General features: G+C 40.0%; 1 protein-coding gene across 1 annotated transcript; it reads left to right on the forward strand.

Annotated features, from left to right (window-relative positions):
• Window positions 1-1,219: 1,219 nt before the first annotated feature.
• Window positions 1,220-15,855, forward strand: LOC147312770 (apolipoprotein B-100-like). Its single transcript, XM_086264433.1, has 26 exons — window positions 1,220-1,369; window positions 1,979-2,023; window positions 2,312-2,424; window positions 2,529-2,674; window positions 2,810-2,957; window positions 3,361-3,513; window positions 3,790-3,914; window positions 4,016-4,101; window positions 4,235-4,685; window positions 4,803-4,917; window positions 5,092-5,238; window positions 5,361-5,572; window positions 5,687-5,906; window positions 6,061-6,234; window positions 6,340-6,543; window positions 6,639-6,806; window positions 6,998-7,200; window positions 7,403-7,573; window positions 7,882-8,003; window positions 8,125-8,326; window positions 8,432-8,604; window positions 8,686-8,861; window positions 8,953-9,068; window positions 9,196-9,569; window positions 9,681-14,377; window positions 14,491-15,855. Exons 1-26 carry the CDS (start codon window positions 1,312-1,314, stop codon window positions 15,607-15,609), a joined length of 9,918 nt encoding a protein of 3,305 aa, XP_086120559.1. The 5' UTR covers window positions 1,220-1,311; the 3' UTR covers window positions 15,610-15,855.
• Window positions 15,856-17,802: the final 1,947 nt, after the last annotated feature.

Below are 17,802 nucleotides of genomic sequence, written 5' to 3' on the forward strand. Positions count from 1 at the left end.
TTGAGGTTTAAGGCTATTACAAGACTACAAGAGTCTAGGGTGGATCCTAAAATGATGTTACACCCAAATGCAAGACATAACTATTGGAGTTGGGCTGAATATTTCCTGTTCAGGAAGATATGGTTTGAGTTTTCCATTCAGGTATTTCAAGGTTTCATTTTAATTTTATTCTATAAGTGAAATTACTCATTATAATCACTTTCACTATGTATTTTTTCCCTGGATGTCCAAGTGCCACCCTAGAGATCCCTGCAGATGCACTGCACTTCTGATGACTGGTTAGGCCCATTAGAGTCCTATCTACCATGTGCATGTCATAAAGCACCTAATGCTTTGAGACGTGCTTTAATATATGCTGATAACAAACTTTAAGCAGGAGCACACTAGCAGCAGGCGATATAGGTTCACATGCTTGAGTCATCTATGAGGCAAAGGTGAGCGTATGTGAAGGCGTTCGCATACTTGCAGTACATCATAGTGCCACAATTGTGTTATAAGCTATATTTTGAATCGTATGAACGTTCATGCAGTCATAAGTTTGAAACAAAGAAATAATACTCAGAAAAACTTTATTAATCCCAAAGGAAATTCTGTAAAATCAAAACTGAAACCTTTCTCGGTTTGAACTGATTGCCTCTTAGAATAATGGCACACAGCGTTGAAATGAAAGTCAATAAAATCCTGATACTACCAAATGTTTTTGTGACCTGAGCTTTGAATGCAACATACAAACAAAGTTATTGATCCATGAGGATTAGTACTTACACAACACTGATGATGGTTATTAAAAATATTAGCTAGCAAGAGTATATTAATGTTGTAATAAAATAGAATGATATATGATAACACATAAACATTAGTATTATCCTAGTACCACAAAATCTATGTTGTACTGCACTATATTACTTACTAACACATAAAGTAGTACAGCACTAAATAATAAATTATCTGCTAGATACAAATTGTCAGGGGGAGGGGGGGGGGTGTTTTTTGTTTTTTTAACAATAAGCATTAGCATTAGCATTCTATATTAATGACCTCAGGATGATCTCAAACCAGAAATAATAAAACAACAGTCATTTAGAATAATCACTGGCCACCCCCACCCAGTGCTGACAGACAGTCTTTTTACCTTTGACCTGCCACAAGGACTGCTCAGACTTTGGAACCAGGGCAACACATTTGCAAGTCCCTGCAATCACATACAGTATGTCTTGAAAGCTATAAAAGCCAAAAGGCGAAAGCACAAGAATTAGTCTTCAGAGAAAGAGGGGGACTCTTCTTACCTTAAGGCTTCCAGGAGCTCAACCCATGATGTTGGGTTACAAGCTCTGCCTTGTGCTGTTTCTGGGCACATGCACACTAGCCCGTGAGTACAATATTTTTTTCCATTTAAAGGCAGTGGATTTTTAAAACTTAGACCTGTATGTGAATTAAATCTGTTTGTTTAAAAATATGTAACGAATGCTTTTTTTTTAGCTTTGTGAAAAGTTGGCAACTTGCTCTGAAATGGAACACATATTTTACAAATTTGAGACGATGATATTTGATACTGTTTATGTCTCTTACGTTTTTAAAATAGAGCAAAACAAATGTGTAGCTATTTAATTAGACTTCGACATGTAAAAATTTACAGTAAATATTGTTAGTTTGTGTTAAGTGTTTTGCAAGGCACTGACAAATAAAATTACTATGTTTTTTTTATTAGTAGTATTTATTACTGTATTTAACATGTAGCTTAAACATTCACCAAACAAAAATCCCCGGTTTCCCCTCGGGTTGGAGACTCAAATTCCTTAGGGCTTGCATAAGACAGCGTATTTGGCATAAAATCTGCCAAATCAAATGCGCAGAGACTCACGCTTGGAATAAGAGAGCGGCCAAATGTGGCATAATTACTGTATTCAATCATTTGCAATTGTGTTGTTGCACTGTAATGGCAGCTTGTGCGTTTGTTTGGGGTTTTTTTGTTTTTCAGAGCAAGATGTTGGAAGTGTTGAGGAACCATCTCCAGCCTGCTTTTGTGAGTGTCTTTGTTGTCATTGTTTAAAAGTAAATATTTTACAATGTGTAATTTAATATTATAAAACGGGAAAATCAAAATGGGAAGCTTGAAATATTTAATTTCCATTATACCTAGAATGTATATAGAGAACTACGCATTAAATATTTGGCTTCAGTTCCATAAGTCCTGGATGTAAAACTTTGGTTTGAGTGGAGCTAGCCTTGAAGTTTTTATTTTAGTTTAGCATTTGATAAACTGGCTGTTGTTGTTCTAACTATTGCTGTAAATGCTTTAAATACTTTTCAGTGGCCAAAAGATACAGGCACTTCAGAAGATTTGTGTATGACTACGAAGCTGAGACCTTTAACACTGTGAATGGAGCTACAGACAATAAAAGCAGCCCCAAAGTCTCCTGCACAGTAAGTCTTCGAGCTTAGATCATTGCTGAGGAAAAATAACAGCAATCTCATGACCCTGAATGTAAAACAAGAAGTCCAAACAAACTGTTTATTCTGCTGCACAGGTTGAGGTTGATGTGCCCCAGACCTGTAGCTTCATCCTCCGCACAACAGACTGCTCTCTGAGCGAGGTTGTTGGCGTTGACGATGAGGGGAATCCACTGTATCGTCCTGCTGCTGGAGCTGAGGCTTTCAAAGCTGCCATGGAGAAGTGAGTCATCTTGTTTGTAGGAAAGATTTATGTATTTTGTTAATTGCTCTCAGAAATTAGGATCCAGGGTAACTGAGGAAATCAAAGAGTGACCTGAATGGCAGGCTGTAAATGATGATCTGTCCACGTCAACAGAAACACTCTAAAGATCACAGTTGAAGGACAGACAGATGTCAGGCTGTACCCTGAGGACAATGAGCCCGTCAACATCCTCAACATCAAGAGAGGAATTGTCTCAGCTCTCATGGTGCCTGTGATGGAAGAGGAGAAGAACAATGAAATGGTAGCTCCCCTCACTTGTTTATTACTTGATTTTTTTCTTTTTTGGGAAAATTTTCATAGCTTCATAGTTGGCAATTAAATCACACCAAGTAGAGCCTGATTCAGTTTGTTGTTTAGTCATGCATAGATAAGTTGCACAAGGTGCAGATAAGCTGGCCCAGTCAAAGGAGATAAATACACTGTTGTAACAGCATGTTCCAACAATGACAATTTTCAGCAACAGGTCAAAGTCCTAGATAACTTTATCTTGTTATTGACATGCGCTGCTCTCATAATGGAGGTAATCTTTAAGAATGATTGATTACCTGATTTAAGAGATAAGTTAAAGGAAGGAATGCACGTCCATAGGTCCAGTTCTTACAGCTTGAATATTGAATTGTTTTGAACATCCTAATCATTTCCAGCCCACCGTGCACGGAGTGTGCTCCACCGACTTCACCGTCAACAACAAACAGGACATTGCTACTGATGTGACAGTCAGCAGGGATCTGTCCAGATGTGACTGGTTCACTGCCCGCAGACAGGACACCAGTCCCCTGGCTCTCGTCTCTGGGATGGTAAGAGTTCAACAAAAATCTGACACTGCCATCACAAACTCAGGCCAAGAGTCAAAATATCAGCACTCAATCATCAGGAAAAAAATATGGTCTAATTGCATTATTAAATGAACCCAAGCTATATTTCCATAGTATAAAACCACAAAGCAAACATCCATCCCTTTTTTCTTCCAACGTCAAGCCACAAAGTACATCTACATTTCCCAGCATTCTACATTCTCCAAACTTCTGACAAAACATTAATTTTTATTTATTTATTTATTTATTGCCTGTCAGAAATACGGCCTGTCCAAGCTGATCAGGAGCACTCAGAGCTGTAACTACAGGTTTGACAACCAGAAGAAACACATGACCAGTGGAACCTGCACAGAGAAACACATCTTCCTGCCCTTGTCCCATGAGTAAGTTTTATTTTGACTTTTTGTATATTTTTCATGAATAATTTTGTGAATTCTCTTTGAAATCTAACGCACATTTGGGGATTTCTCTCTTCTGAAAAAAGAAACCAATATGGAATTTCTGCTATGGTGAAGCAGACTGTGACTCTGAGAGCGACTGCCAAGATCAATGACAGAATCTTTGATCACAGTGAGTGCTTCTGTTGTGTGAAAACAAATTTAGTAAAAAATAGGGGGGAAAAAACAATATAAATATTTTACGTGTGTCTCTAACATCCAGATTCTAATAGATTTTCCACTGCTTGTGATTTATTTCTGTACAGATGAGGACAATGTCAGGTACTTGCCCATGGATGTTGTTGACGACAAATCCCCAGTGCAAACCATGGATGCTGTCGCTGCCACGATGCAGAAGCTGAACTCTCTGTCAGAGACCAACGAGGGCGAGAAGCGCGCCGGCCTTTTCCGCCAGCTGGTGTCAGAGTTTCGTGGCCTGAAGGGGGACACCCTGAACTCGGCTATTGTTGAGATGACAGACATTTCACCCTCTCTGACGTGGCAAGCTCTGGCTCAGTGTGGTACACCAGAATGCACTAGCGCCATGCTCAAGCTTCTCAGGACCTTTCATGAAGCTGCTGTTGAGGTTGATGCTGTTGTCTACGCCCTGGGGCTGCTGCCCAACCCTTCACAGCAGATGGTGAAAGACTTGTTGGCAATGGCTCAGTACAAGCAGAGCAAACCCATCATGTATGCTTTGAGCAATGCAGCCAGGAAGTAAGTGAACATAAATATATGACATTCTGAAGGACGCTCTCCTCGATGCAGTAACACTGAATTGTGGTACCTGTTGTAAATTAATACATAATCCCTAATGTCTGTCTTTTCCTCTAGACTGTATAAATCTGAGGGAGTCACTCCAGAGATCACAGCTGTCTACAACTATATTGCTTCTCTTCTGGGTGCAGACTGCGCTGGTGACAAAGACCTGACTTTCCTGACTTTAAGGGTAGGTAACAAGACGTGAATAAGACTACATTTTCATTCAAGAAACTTTATTATATCAAGACAATACAGAGGGGAAAAAACACATGATCCCACATTTCCTGAGGACAAAGATAGAAAAGTTTTAAAGGGAACATTTAATTGCATGATTTATGATTTGCTTTCATATTCTGTCCAGGTTGTTGGCAACATGGGAGACGCAATGGAGGCCACCGATCCTGCTATTAAGACCACCCTGCTCAAGTGCATGAGACAGCCCGCAACCACTTTGTCCGTGCAGCTGGCCGCCATCCAGGCTTTCAGGCGCATGTCTGTGACAGATGAGGTAACTAACCACATTCCTCTTCTACATGAGGAGTCTCCTTGCTTCCCGGTTTTATAGTGGAGACAAACTGCAGCTACAAAGACCATTAAGTCACTGTTTTTTCAAATTGTTTTCCTGTCCAGATTCGTGCCAACCTCCAGAGGGTCAGCCAGTATCCCAAGGGCGCTGTGCAGAAACGTCTGGCAGCTTATCTGATACTGATGAGAAACCCCGAGGACAGCGACATTGAGGTGGTGAAGAAGCTGCTTAACCAAGAGCAGAACGAGCAGATCAGGGCTTTTGTGTCCTCCCACATCTACAACATCATTTCCTCAACTGATTCAGAGACCAAAAAGTAAGAATGAAGCATTTTTCAGCTTAATGTGTTGTTCTATACTAATATAGCGCCGATTTGGGCACCCATCTATTTACACTCAGCTAATAGTTTTACTTTTAATCTTCACTCCAGGCTTGGGGAGAAAATAATGGATGCCCTGCAGGACACAGAAGTTTCTACACACAGCGACTACACCACAAAATCTCGCAACTATGAGCTGGGAATGGCACATGAGAGCATGGCGGCCAAAATTCAAGGCAATGTCATTTTCGATCCCAGCAGCACGTTGCCAAGAGAAGTCTTGCTGGAAACTACCCTGAATGCTTTTGGTTACAGCATGGATATTTGGGAGGTATGTACAGTGCTTCTCACGCACAATTATTTATGCCATTTTTACACCTTTAACGCTGAACTTTATTCATGGGGATTCATTTTATTTGATGGGACCTAACCCCAACAACTCCTGGTTCATTTTTGTATTCATATTATTAAATTCTTTTTGGCAGGTTGGCATGGAAGGAAAAGGCTTTGAGCCAACCATTGAGGCTCTGTTTGGCAAGAATGGATTCTTCCCTGACACAGTGTCCAAGGCTCTGTACTGGGCTGAAGAACAGATGTCACCAAAGATCAAGGAAGTTCTGGAGAAATGGGTTGCTCCACTGAAAATAGAGGGGCAAAAGGTATATCACTCGCATAACTGTTTCTGTTAAACACTCTTATTCTTAATGAACGTATCATTGTCACTCACACCAACGTATCTAACATATTGGTCCCTTTTTCTTAAGGCTCCTGAAAACCTTGCAACAGAAATTGTCCGCAACCTCAACAAGCTGGTAAAAGACCTGCAGAACCGAGAGTCCCCAGAGGCCATGGCCTACCTGAGGCTAATGGGAGCTGAGCTTGGCTACATCAAGAGCAATGAACTGAAGTCTATTGCTGAAAATGCAATGATGTATGCAGACATTTTCATGAGGATAGTACCTACAAAGGTAGTGTTCTGCAGTCATTAATATAGTGTCTATATAGATTTATTTTTATTTGCAGCTGAAAAACTCTATTTGTTAACTGTATTTCTCCCTGTCAGGTCATGTCTAACCTGATTTCAAGCACTCGCAATGAGATTTTTGCCCATTACATCTTCATGGACAACAAATTCATGATGTCAACAGCATCTGGCTTGCCTCTGACATTTGCTCTGTCTGGCACCTTTGCTCCTGGTGCAAAAGGAGGTCTTCGCATGACTCCAAACATGGTAAGGTTTCCATCTACTGTATTTAACCTGTGTTTAGCACCATACTAAAACAGCAATTGTTATTACAATGTTGCTGTTTTAATTGTTTGTTTCTGTGACATGTACGTAGAATTCTCAGTCATATTAATCCTGACTGTTGGTCATTTTTTCCCCACACACTTCAATTTTTCTGTGATCCCCTTTGTTTCCAGGAGCTGGTGTTCATGCCCGCAATTGGAATTGAGTTCATGACTCAGATGGGAATCCATGTGCCTGAATTTGTTGTCTCTTCAGTTGAGATGCACACCAACATGTACCATGAGAGCTCTTTCAATGCCAAGATCACCATGGAGCAAAACCAGGTCAAACTTTCCATCCCTGCTCCACAGGGCACCATGAAATTCTTAAGAATCAGGTAAAAAAAAAAATCTGATAACTTACTTTGTGTAATACAAGTAAATGGTATTAATTGATATTGATTATTCAATCAATATCATATAAATATTAATTATAAAGAACACTACCAACAGGGAGCGTATTGCATTTCATATATTCTGTGTTTTTAATAATGTTGTTAGAAGTTGTAAAGTAATTTTGCTGTTCTTTGTTTGAAATAGCAACAAAGTTATGATTGTGGGTGCTGGACACGCTACAGTGATCCCACACAGACTAGCCGACTCCAGCTGCAGCCCTCTCTTCTCTGGAGTCAAATACTGCACAAAAACACTTCATGGTGACGCTCCTGGCAAAACGGCTGCTCCTTACTTCCCTCTGAACGGAGAGACTGAGTAAGATGTCCTTTAAAAAGTCAGGTTTTGCTTTGTTTCTTTGTTAAATAAGAAATGGAAATGCCTTAAATATGATCATGTAACATATTTCCATTTAATGCTAAATATTGTTTAGTATATTGTGGTACAGTTGAAAAGAAGATGGTTAAATACAGATAAGAATAGGTCAAGATGAAAAGATTTTAGCTCATCTCAGATGGTGGTTTTAGCTGGATATATGCACATGAGATTATAGATTTTATTGCTGCACAGTACCAAATTGCATTAGAAGAAATAAAAATGTACTAAAGACTTTATTTTTACCCAAGGTTTGCTCTGGACATCGAGCCTACTAAAGAGGTCTCTGAGTACACAGCCAGTATCACCTATGGCGAAGAAAAGGACGGACACCACAAGGTTAATTCTGTGAAGATGACCCTGAGAGCCGAAGGTATGAATATTGCTTTTTTTTAATCAAGAATTTTATTACATGTGCTGCCTCTTTCTTTTCTTTTTCTTTTTTTGAGTTATACAGATAAGTGATTAACCTTTTTCTGACTCTGTGACGTCAGGTGCTCAGCCTACTGAGGCTACAGTCACCATGACATACAACAGGAACAGAAATGTCTTCAGCACTCAGATCAACATACCTGACTTTGATGTTGAGGCGGGCGTCAAGCTCGGCATGACAGATAGCAATGCCGGAGGCAAATCTATTACCCTCGAGATCTCCAACAAGAACGTGCCTCAACTCACTCTGACTGGCCGTGCCAAGTGAGTAAACCCAGCAAAATATTTTCCTAAACTGTTCTGTTACTTTACTATAATTCCACTGACCTCATTGCAGAAATTAACTGCTTTTTTTATTATTAATTATAGGCTTCAGGCTATGACTGATGGCATGCTGCAGCTTCAGCTGTTAGTCCCCTCACTCAGGACAGATGCCACAGTCACTGCTACCATGAGCAAAGCCGACGGACTCACCATGGAGATCAGAAGTGATGTCAAGCTCCCAGAGATCTCCTCCATTCAGGCAGTCACCTTCAAATATGGTAATTTTGCTCAAGAAGAGTGGCAATGGAGCTCAAAGAATGGCAGGCACAGTTTAAAACACTGTCTTTTTACTGTCACAGGCGAAGAGCAGGCTGAGGTTCAGCTGATGTCCAACATGAATGCTGAAACAAAAGTCCCAGTGCATTACACTAAGGTCGTCCAGGCCTGGCTGAGGAAGACTGCAGAGGATGTTATGGACCAGCGGGTTATCGAGACTGATATGAAACTACGACACATCCTCAACAAAGGAATTGAGGTAAAAAGAATTTTATACTAACTGAATGTTTATTTCGTAGTTTTTAGTCTGTCCAGACTGAATCATAAGAAATATGATGTGTTTTAATCAGGCCAGCAATATCTGGATGGACAAAGTCTCAGCTGATTGTCCCTATATGGCGAGACTGAGGAACAGCTTAGCTATGATGGAAATGCCATCTGTGCCTGAAAACCTGTTCATGAACCTGTAAGTGAAGCAAAAACATTAACTAGTATCTTCACAATTGTTATTATAATAAAAAAAAAACCTTTCAAACCTTATACTGAATAAATACAACATTTTAACAAGTTCCCTACTCTCACCATTTCAACAGTGAAAGCACACTGATATACCAGTTCAACCAGGACCGTCTGACTATCACCATCCCAGTTCCTTTTGGGGGCAAATCATCTGAGGAGCTGAGGATACCTCAAATGGTCACCACTCCACCCATTTCCATGCCGAAGTTGGGCATAGATTTTGCCTCACGAGGAATCCAAATCCCAACTTTTAACATCCCATCTGACTATGATCTCACCCTGCCTCTGATGGGCATGGTGGAAATGGCTGCCAAGGTCGACACCAACTATTATAAGTGGGAGGCAACAGCGTCTGCTGGTAACAACACTGCAGAGTCTCCTAACTATGTGGCCAAATTCAACATTGTGGCTGACAGTCCAATCAAATTCCTCTCATTTTCAGCTGAGGGTAATTCTTTATTCTTTATTCTTATAAACTATACATTTGTTATTGAACAGTGCAGAAAAAACATAGACGCTGAGACGAATTGTTAATTTTTTTTATTTGTCTGTTCTAAAGGAGCAACCAAAATCACTGACACAGAAGTGGAAACTATGGAATTCACTCTTGATGGTTCCCTGAAACACATGCTGATCACCACAGGTTTTAATGTTCAGGAAACCATTGCAGTCACAGACAGTTTGATGTCAACTGGCCGCTACAACGTGCATGCTGTTGCCCCTGTGGGTCTGGACACCTCCCTGACTATTACTACCCAGATGACCCTTGACTCTAAAAAGTTTTTTGGAAATGTTAACACAAATGGAAGTGTCACTGTTGGACCCATGACCGCTTCCACCACCTATCTCTACACCTTCTCGGTCGACCCAGCGAAGAAAGAAGCAATAATGCAGAGTTCACTGAATGTGAAGTCTGAAGACCTGAAGCTTGAAAACAAGATGAAGGCATCATATGCAGAGGAAGAGCTTCTGTTTGACTCTAACACTAAAGTGAACAGCGACCCCATTGTGCACAACACCAAAATTAACCTTAGGTACAAGGATCTCAAGTTTACCATCCAGTCCAGCTCTGAGACACAGGCTGACGAGAGGATGCTTCGGAGCCAGATAGATTTTGCTGCCTCTAGAGGACAGGCCAGTCTCAGAATAGAGAATCTAGCCGATGATACAAGCAACCGTATCTACTCACTGCTTACCGGTTCCCTTAATCCCTCTGGCATGGAGGTCAACACTGAGGCCTCCATGAACATCTTTTCAAGCATCGCCTCTCACAAGGCCGCCTTTTCCCTGAACACCAATGGCCTGACCACCAGCTGTACAACAACCGCCCAGCACAGTCCATTCACATTTGAGAATATTTTCCATGGTACAGTTGACACTTCAAGTGCCACCATGTCTCTCACAACAAAAGGAGGCATTAAAGAAAACAAAGCAGAGCTCACCATTGGAGGCAAGATTGCAACCACAGAAGTCTACTTTAACAGCAACTTTGAGGCTAACCTCTTTGATATTAACAGCAGGAACAGAGTGAACTTCAGAGTGAATGAAGATGGCTTGACTCTCTCTAACAACATGGTTGGATCTTTCAAGGAGATGAGGACTGAAAACACAAATGCACTGTCTCTTACACTGAGATCTTTTACCCTGCAGTCCAAGACTGACAACTTGCTTGACAGCAGCAACTCTTACAAGCATGACATCACAGTCAACATGGGCCGTTCTGCTGCCTCAGTTATTGTGAAAAATGACCTGAAGATAATGGAGGTTAGCTTCGTGAATGATGCCCAGTTCAAGGCAGAGCCCTACAACCTGGAGCTGACTGGAACAGTGATGGGAGCTTTCTCAGAGGAAGAGCTCAGACACACCTATGAAATCAAGTTTATTGACATGGTCCTGTCTGCAAAGTATAACACCAACGGTAAACTCCTGGGAACTCAAATGACGCATACCACTGATATCGAGGTTGCTGGCCTGACCATGAAGTTCAACAATGTGGCTAACTTCAACTCCCCATCTCTTCATCTGGACAGCAAAGTTGCAACTGTGGCTGCACCCTTCACCCTGAACATTGATTCCATTTTCAATTCAAATGGTGCAGTGAATCTGTATGGAAAGCAGAGTGGCGAATTATACAGCAAATTCCTCCTGAGAGCACAACCCATGTTTTTCACACAGTCATTTGAGTACAGAGCTTCAACCACACATGAACTAGAAGGCAGACCAACCATTACAACAAATATGGACAACAAGTTCAGCAGCATGCTGAACCTCCAAGAGCAAAGTGTCGCACTGAAGGTGACATCTAAAGTAAATGAGCATGCCTTTGAACAGGAAATGAGTGCCTACAACAATGCAGAAAGAATGGGTGTTGAAATGGCAGGAGCAGTCTCCACTCTCCTCTTCAGTGAGTCCAGTCAAAATTATGCCATCTCTGGATTTGTGAAATATGACAAGAGCAGTGACAGTCACTCTCTCCAGATCCCATTTATTGAGCATCTGCCTGCATTCATTGAAAAGATGAAGAGCACAGTGGTGGTACTGATGGACAACAGCATTGAGATGCTAAAAGACATCAACAACAGGTATGAGATCAGTGCCAAGTTCCAGCTCAAGGTGGCAGAACTAAAGGAGGCCATTAACAACTTTGACTTCAACCTGTTTGTCCAAGACCTGAGAAAATTCATCAGCTCAATGGAAAACTACATCACCAACCTGACACCCAAGCTCCCAACTGAAAAAGTTATGAACATACTGAAATCTATCAAAGACACCATAATGGTTTGGATGAAGAAACATGACATTGAAAACAAGTTCCAAGTGATTTATACCAAAATTGAAGAGATTCTCTCCAGCTTTGAAGTTGAAAAAACGATTGGAGCCTTCATGGATGAGATTGTTAAAATGATGAAGCAGTATCAGGTCAGAGAAAAGATTCAGCGTGCATTTGATGCTCTCAGGTCAATTGACATTCAGCCTGTGATGAAAAACATAATGGTACCTGTTCAGGAGCTGTTGAATGAGCTATATGCCTTTGACTTCAAACAGCTAATTGATGACATGAGTGACTATTTCATCAGAATGATCCAGAAAGTAAGGTCCTTTGATTATGACACCCTCACCATGGAGCTGAAAGAGAAAGTGGCAGAAATGAGCAAGATCCCCTGTTTTGGAAAACTTTATGGAGAGTTCAGAGTTATTTCACCTCATTATAAACTCACAACCACTGCTGACCTGGAGAACACCACAACAATTTCTGATACACCAGAGTTCAAAATGAACCTCATCTCAAAGACTACATCTACTTTGCGAATCCTTGACTTCACTGTGGAAGCCAGTGCACATTTATCTGTGCCCAAGATGAGTCATGTGTCCATCTCTGAGCTCATCAAGGTTGATCAGTCGTCTTTTGAACTTGACCACAAGGGTCAAATGACCTTCTATGGTCTGACAGCTGAAGCTTCTGCTGATACTATTGCAGCAGCAAAAACTGAGCTCTACTCTGCAACCCTTGTTAACAATGCAGTCTTAAACATGGAAAATGGAATTTCAACCACCGTAGTCACTACGTACGTACATGGCATCAACATGCCTGCCCTTAACATCTTTAGTGAAATGGAGATTAAAGAAAATGTAGTTTTCCTGCTTAAAGATGGCTCCATCCAACTGACCTTTAACAATGTGGCCAGAGAAAAATATGCAATTCGGGACTTCTCAGATGAGGCACGCCACAAGAGCGACTTGTCAGTGGTCATGGATTTCCATAAAGCCAAAGTGAGTTTCACTGGAACAACAGACAGCAACTTTGTGAAAACGAATCAGAATGTTGGTGCTGAAATATGCATTTTCAGCCACGTAGTTGTTGATGCCAAGGCTGAGACTGAAACACCTTTCATTAAAAACAGCGTTGCAGAACTCAAGTTCGAGGCAAAGGTTGAAGACATGAAAATTGATTTCTCTGCCTCTCACAGTGCACAGCTGGTTGGTCAGGTTGAAGGAACTCTCTCAAACTCAGCCCTTGCTCTGGTCACACCTAATGAGCTTAAGCTTGATACCAAGAACACAGCAAATACCAAAATTGCCCTTCCATTAAAGCTGTCTGGAAAGATAGATCTCCAGAATGACATTGCTTTCACCGTGAACACCGAAGTGCAGCAGGCTAGTTGGACAGGTCTGGCTAGATTCAACCAGTACAAATACTCCCATTACTTTGCTGTGGACAACAGAGAAACAGAAATTAACCTGTATTCCCAAATCAAAGGAGATGCCAATCTTGATGTATTGAAGCAGCCTATCACCATTCCTGAAATTACCTTGCCATTTGTTGACATGAAGACACCAAAAGTGGAGGACTACTCACTGTGGGAAGACACTGGTCTGGGCAATCTACTAATCACAACAGAGCAAACATTTGATATGAGCTCCAAGCTGAAGTACACTAAGAACCATGAGTTGATCGCCATTAACATCAATATGGATCCAGTCATCAATGCGTTTAACACCAATTTCAAGACACTGCACAAGAAAATGATGAATGGCAAGGATAAGGCTGCTGCCATACTCGCTACATCATATGACAAAGCAAAGGAAGAGTATGAAAAATATAGCACTGAGTTGCCTAAAACTATTACTGTCCCTGCCTATAAGGTTCCCATGATGAACATTGAGACATCAACATTCACAATTCCCCTGCCTGACTTCACCCTCATCACAATGCCCACTCTGCGTGTGCCCTCTGCCCTGCGCAAGGTAACTCTTCCAAAAATCACCCTGCCCAAAATTCAGAGCATCAAGATCCCAGTTATGGGTGATATGACCTATGAGATCTCCATGAAGACACCAATGATCACTCTCAAGACTAACGCAAGCATCCTAAAGCAGGACAGCATCGCCATCAAACTAGATGCTTCTTCAACATCTGAATTTGAGATCCTGAATGGAATGATTGAGGGCAACACCAATGTGAACGTGATGGGTGGATTTAAAATGGCCTCTCTCCTCAATGTGAAACATTCAATGCTAGAGGGACATCATGACAGCACCATCTTCTTAACTACTGAAAATGTAGCTATCGCCATCACAAACACAGCAAAGGTCAACATTCTTGACCTGACCATGGAAATCTATGAGGAGATTACTGGAAATCCAGAAGAAGGCCTTATTGTCTCAGTTTCCAATCCATCTGCAGGACTCATTGCAGTTCAGATGCAGGCTAAGCGACCGGCACAAGTGAAAGCAAGACTCTATGGTCGTTACCCGGTAAGATGATAGTCTACTATCGATGCACTTTCTAATAAAAGCTGATTTTTTTCCAACCTAAGTGATGTATTATTTAAATAATTAACTTATTGGTTTTTATGTGTCCTGTTTAGTCTGAGCCATCCACAGACATTGATATCTTGGGTCTGAAGATGTCTGTGATCAACTCTGAGAAGCTGAACCTTCAAACAACCTGGAATATGGAAATACCATACGAGATGATGCTCGGAGCAAAGAAACAGGTGCCTGCGGTCATGGAAATAGTGTCTGAATCTGCTGTCATAACATACAAGGCGGTCAACAAACAAGTTAGAAGACTCGAAGGTTCCTTTGCACAGGCTAAAAAGCAGGGTAATGTGGTGTTCAAGAGGGCTATTAACAGTCTTGAATCAGTAAAATCTTGCAAGATTGTGACCACTGTCACAGATAATACTGTTTTAATCCTCGAAAACTACCAGAAGAAAGTTGAAAAGTTCCTTGATGCTGTTGTTAAATTTCTGAGAGCGACTAGGTTCCAGATTCCTGGCTATAAAGAGAAGCTGTCTGGGCTTGAGGTCTATCAGAAATGTACTGCTTTTGTTGCTGATGTATCTGAAGAAGCAATCCATAAGATTCCAGAGTACCTTTCTTCCATGTTTGCAACGGCACTTGATTATTTCCAAGCCACTGAATTCACCTTCCCAGGTTCTAATCGCATCGTCAGTGGAAAGGAAATTCTTGACGATATGTTGGTAGCTTTAAAGAAAATCCAGGACCAAGTGGTTGTTACTGTGAGAAAATTTAGAGATATCCGGCTGGAGGACATTGTAAAGAAATTATCAGCAATCATGCAGTTTACCATCCAACAGAGTGAGAAGCTTCTCCAAACTCTGAAATCCCAGAATCTGGAGACACTTTCTGACTTTGTGAGTACTGCATACAACGATGCCATGAACTCTCCTGTTATGGCTGGCGTTATCAAGCCGGTTGAAGAGGTCTGCAGAGTTGTAATGGAATATCTAAAAGCTGTGACTGCTAAACTCCAAAATATTTTGGCTGACATATCTAGTAAACAACTCACAGCTGACATCCAGTCCTGGATTAATTCAATGGTGAAAGGCATTAATACTCTGCACAACAATGCCATTACATCCCTGAAGGAAAAAAGCAAAAATGTTGAAAAATATGTTAGAGTAAGTGACCAAAAAGTAGAGGTTGACATCCCTTTGCCATTTGTTGCCAAATTCAACTAAGCAACCATAGCTAACAATGATATAGGATATAGTGTCTGTATTGACTTTCTGTGTTTTGTAACCAACGGTGTAATAGTGAATCTATTTTCATAACAGCAAACCAAACTGAGCAATAAAAATTATGCCTGTATAATGTTTGTTCCTTTGTTTATTATTTCACAACAGACGCCCAGTGCTCCCTTTGTGTCTTGTACTATTTAAAACAAAAGCCCTGTCTGGGTATCAATAAATACAGTTTGTACTGCATTCATGTCTGTGCATTCTTTACATAAAGTTTACCTTGACTGGTTAAAAAGATTGGAAGCTAATGGACTATAAATATTTCTTCATCTAGTTTTATGTTTTCCTGTACCGATTTAAAACAATAAAAAGCTTACTCCCTAAAGATCACAGCAATACACCCTTGCTAGTAATTTTTATCCTCTGGTCTAATTTTAGATCGGACACAAATAGTTTCTGTGATACACACACACACACACACACACACACACACACACACACACACACACACACACACACACACACACACACACACACACACACATTTCTTATAATAAAACAATCACAATATAGAAACAGAGTCATTTTGACCAGGGTTATAACAATAGTTAGAAGTCAAGTCTCAAAATGTACTGCCCCTTTGGAATAATAGGATTATTTTGTCTGGGGACAGCTACAGGCTATGTGTCATCATGAGAAGTGGTGAAATAAGTATACAGCTTATTGACTCGTATAACGTGATAAATAAGTCATTAGAAGTATAAACAAACTTAAATCTTTAAAGGGTTTGCAAATAATATGAGAACGAGTAAACTATGAGACTCTTAAAAGTAAACATATTCATAATAATGGGAACGACGACAAATTTATCAGACTGTCTGTCATAAAAACAAGAAAATGCAAATATTTTTTAAATCTATCAAAAATATATTTATAACTAAAACAAATGATGCTGTTATTTATTATTTATTAGGCAAATGAAAAACTGAATCCAATGTTTTCTTACCCAAATATGAACAAGTACACTGGACTTCTCTGAGATCTCAAATATGAACCAAACATAACATTCAAACACTAAAATTGATTTTTCTATTCAGGAATGTTTGTAAATAACTGTAGTAAAAATAATAATAATGTGCTTTAAATATTTTTTCAGCTTTTCTGTAAAATGGTAAAAGTGGAAATTCATGGCTAACAACAATAATTATATTTTAGCAGTTAAAATATTTATTTTTAACATATTGTAATATTAACAAAAAAGGATTTTTACAATTACCAGTACTGTTCATTTTGGGCATTTAGGTCATAAATCTGTATAGTGGGGTAGAATTATTCATTTTCGTATAAGTGTTATTTAATGTTGTCACTTGTTGAAGAGCAGGTATTTTGAACTAGCATAAATTTCTTTCAGCAAAACATACAAAAGTTAACTGCAAATACACAAGTACATTAGATTTACTCTTGTTTCAAAGGCCTGAATCAAAGTGATGGTTCAGTGGATCCTGATTAAAGCAAATAAAGAAAGAAATACTAATAGAGTGAATTTTCTAAATTTACCAGCAGGTTCCAACTATTTTATCAGTATACGTAATGTTTCTTTGTACGATAAAAGGAAAGAAAGTTGTGTGTCAGGAAAATGCGACAAGAGTGGAAAAAAGTGCAGTTAGTGAAACACATTGATTTTTTTTTATTGACTTTCCCAGAACAGTACCACTTGTTCCCTTACATTCTGTTTTTTTCCCCCCTCTTTTAATTGTACCATTCTTCCACAGAAAGCATTGTGTAATTACACCAATGGCATCAAATAAACTCTTACAAAGAGATATGTTTGGCATATTCCACAATTTCCTTTTGTATGAGGAGACGCAAACTGTACCATCTTATCACAAATACTAACCTAAAATCATTGCAAATCAGAGGCACATGAGGGGGGCCGGTGTGGGAAATTAACCAGTCCAGCACAATGCATTCCTGTGCTGTATGTCAGCAAAAAAAAAAAAAAAAAAGACAGCAACAGACAGCAGACAGGAGGAATGTGACTTTTAAATGCCACTGTAACTTCGGCTGGAAAGTATTTTTAAACACAGATGTGCCTGCAGCGCAGTTTCTTAGTAAAACACAAAGTAAGTGTTTAAAGCAAAAAAAATCCATCTTTTTTTGTTTCCAATAACAAGTAAAAAGAGCAAAACATGA

Source organism: Aulonocara sp. 'chitande type north' Nkhata Bay, linkage group LG15 (genome assembly GCF_057382095.1).
Source record: "Aulonocara sp. 'chitande type north' Nkhata Bay isolate Kocher_YH1m ecotype deep benthic linkage group LG15, A_spYH_male_GT1.1, whole genome shotgun sequence".
Classification (NCBI taxonomy): Eukaryota; Metazoa; Chordata; class Actinopteri; order Cichliformes; family Cichlidae; genus Aulonocara; species Aulonocara sp. 'chitande type north' Nkhata Bay.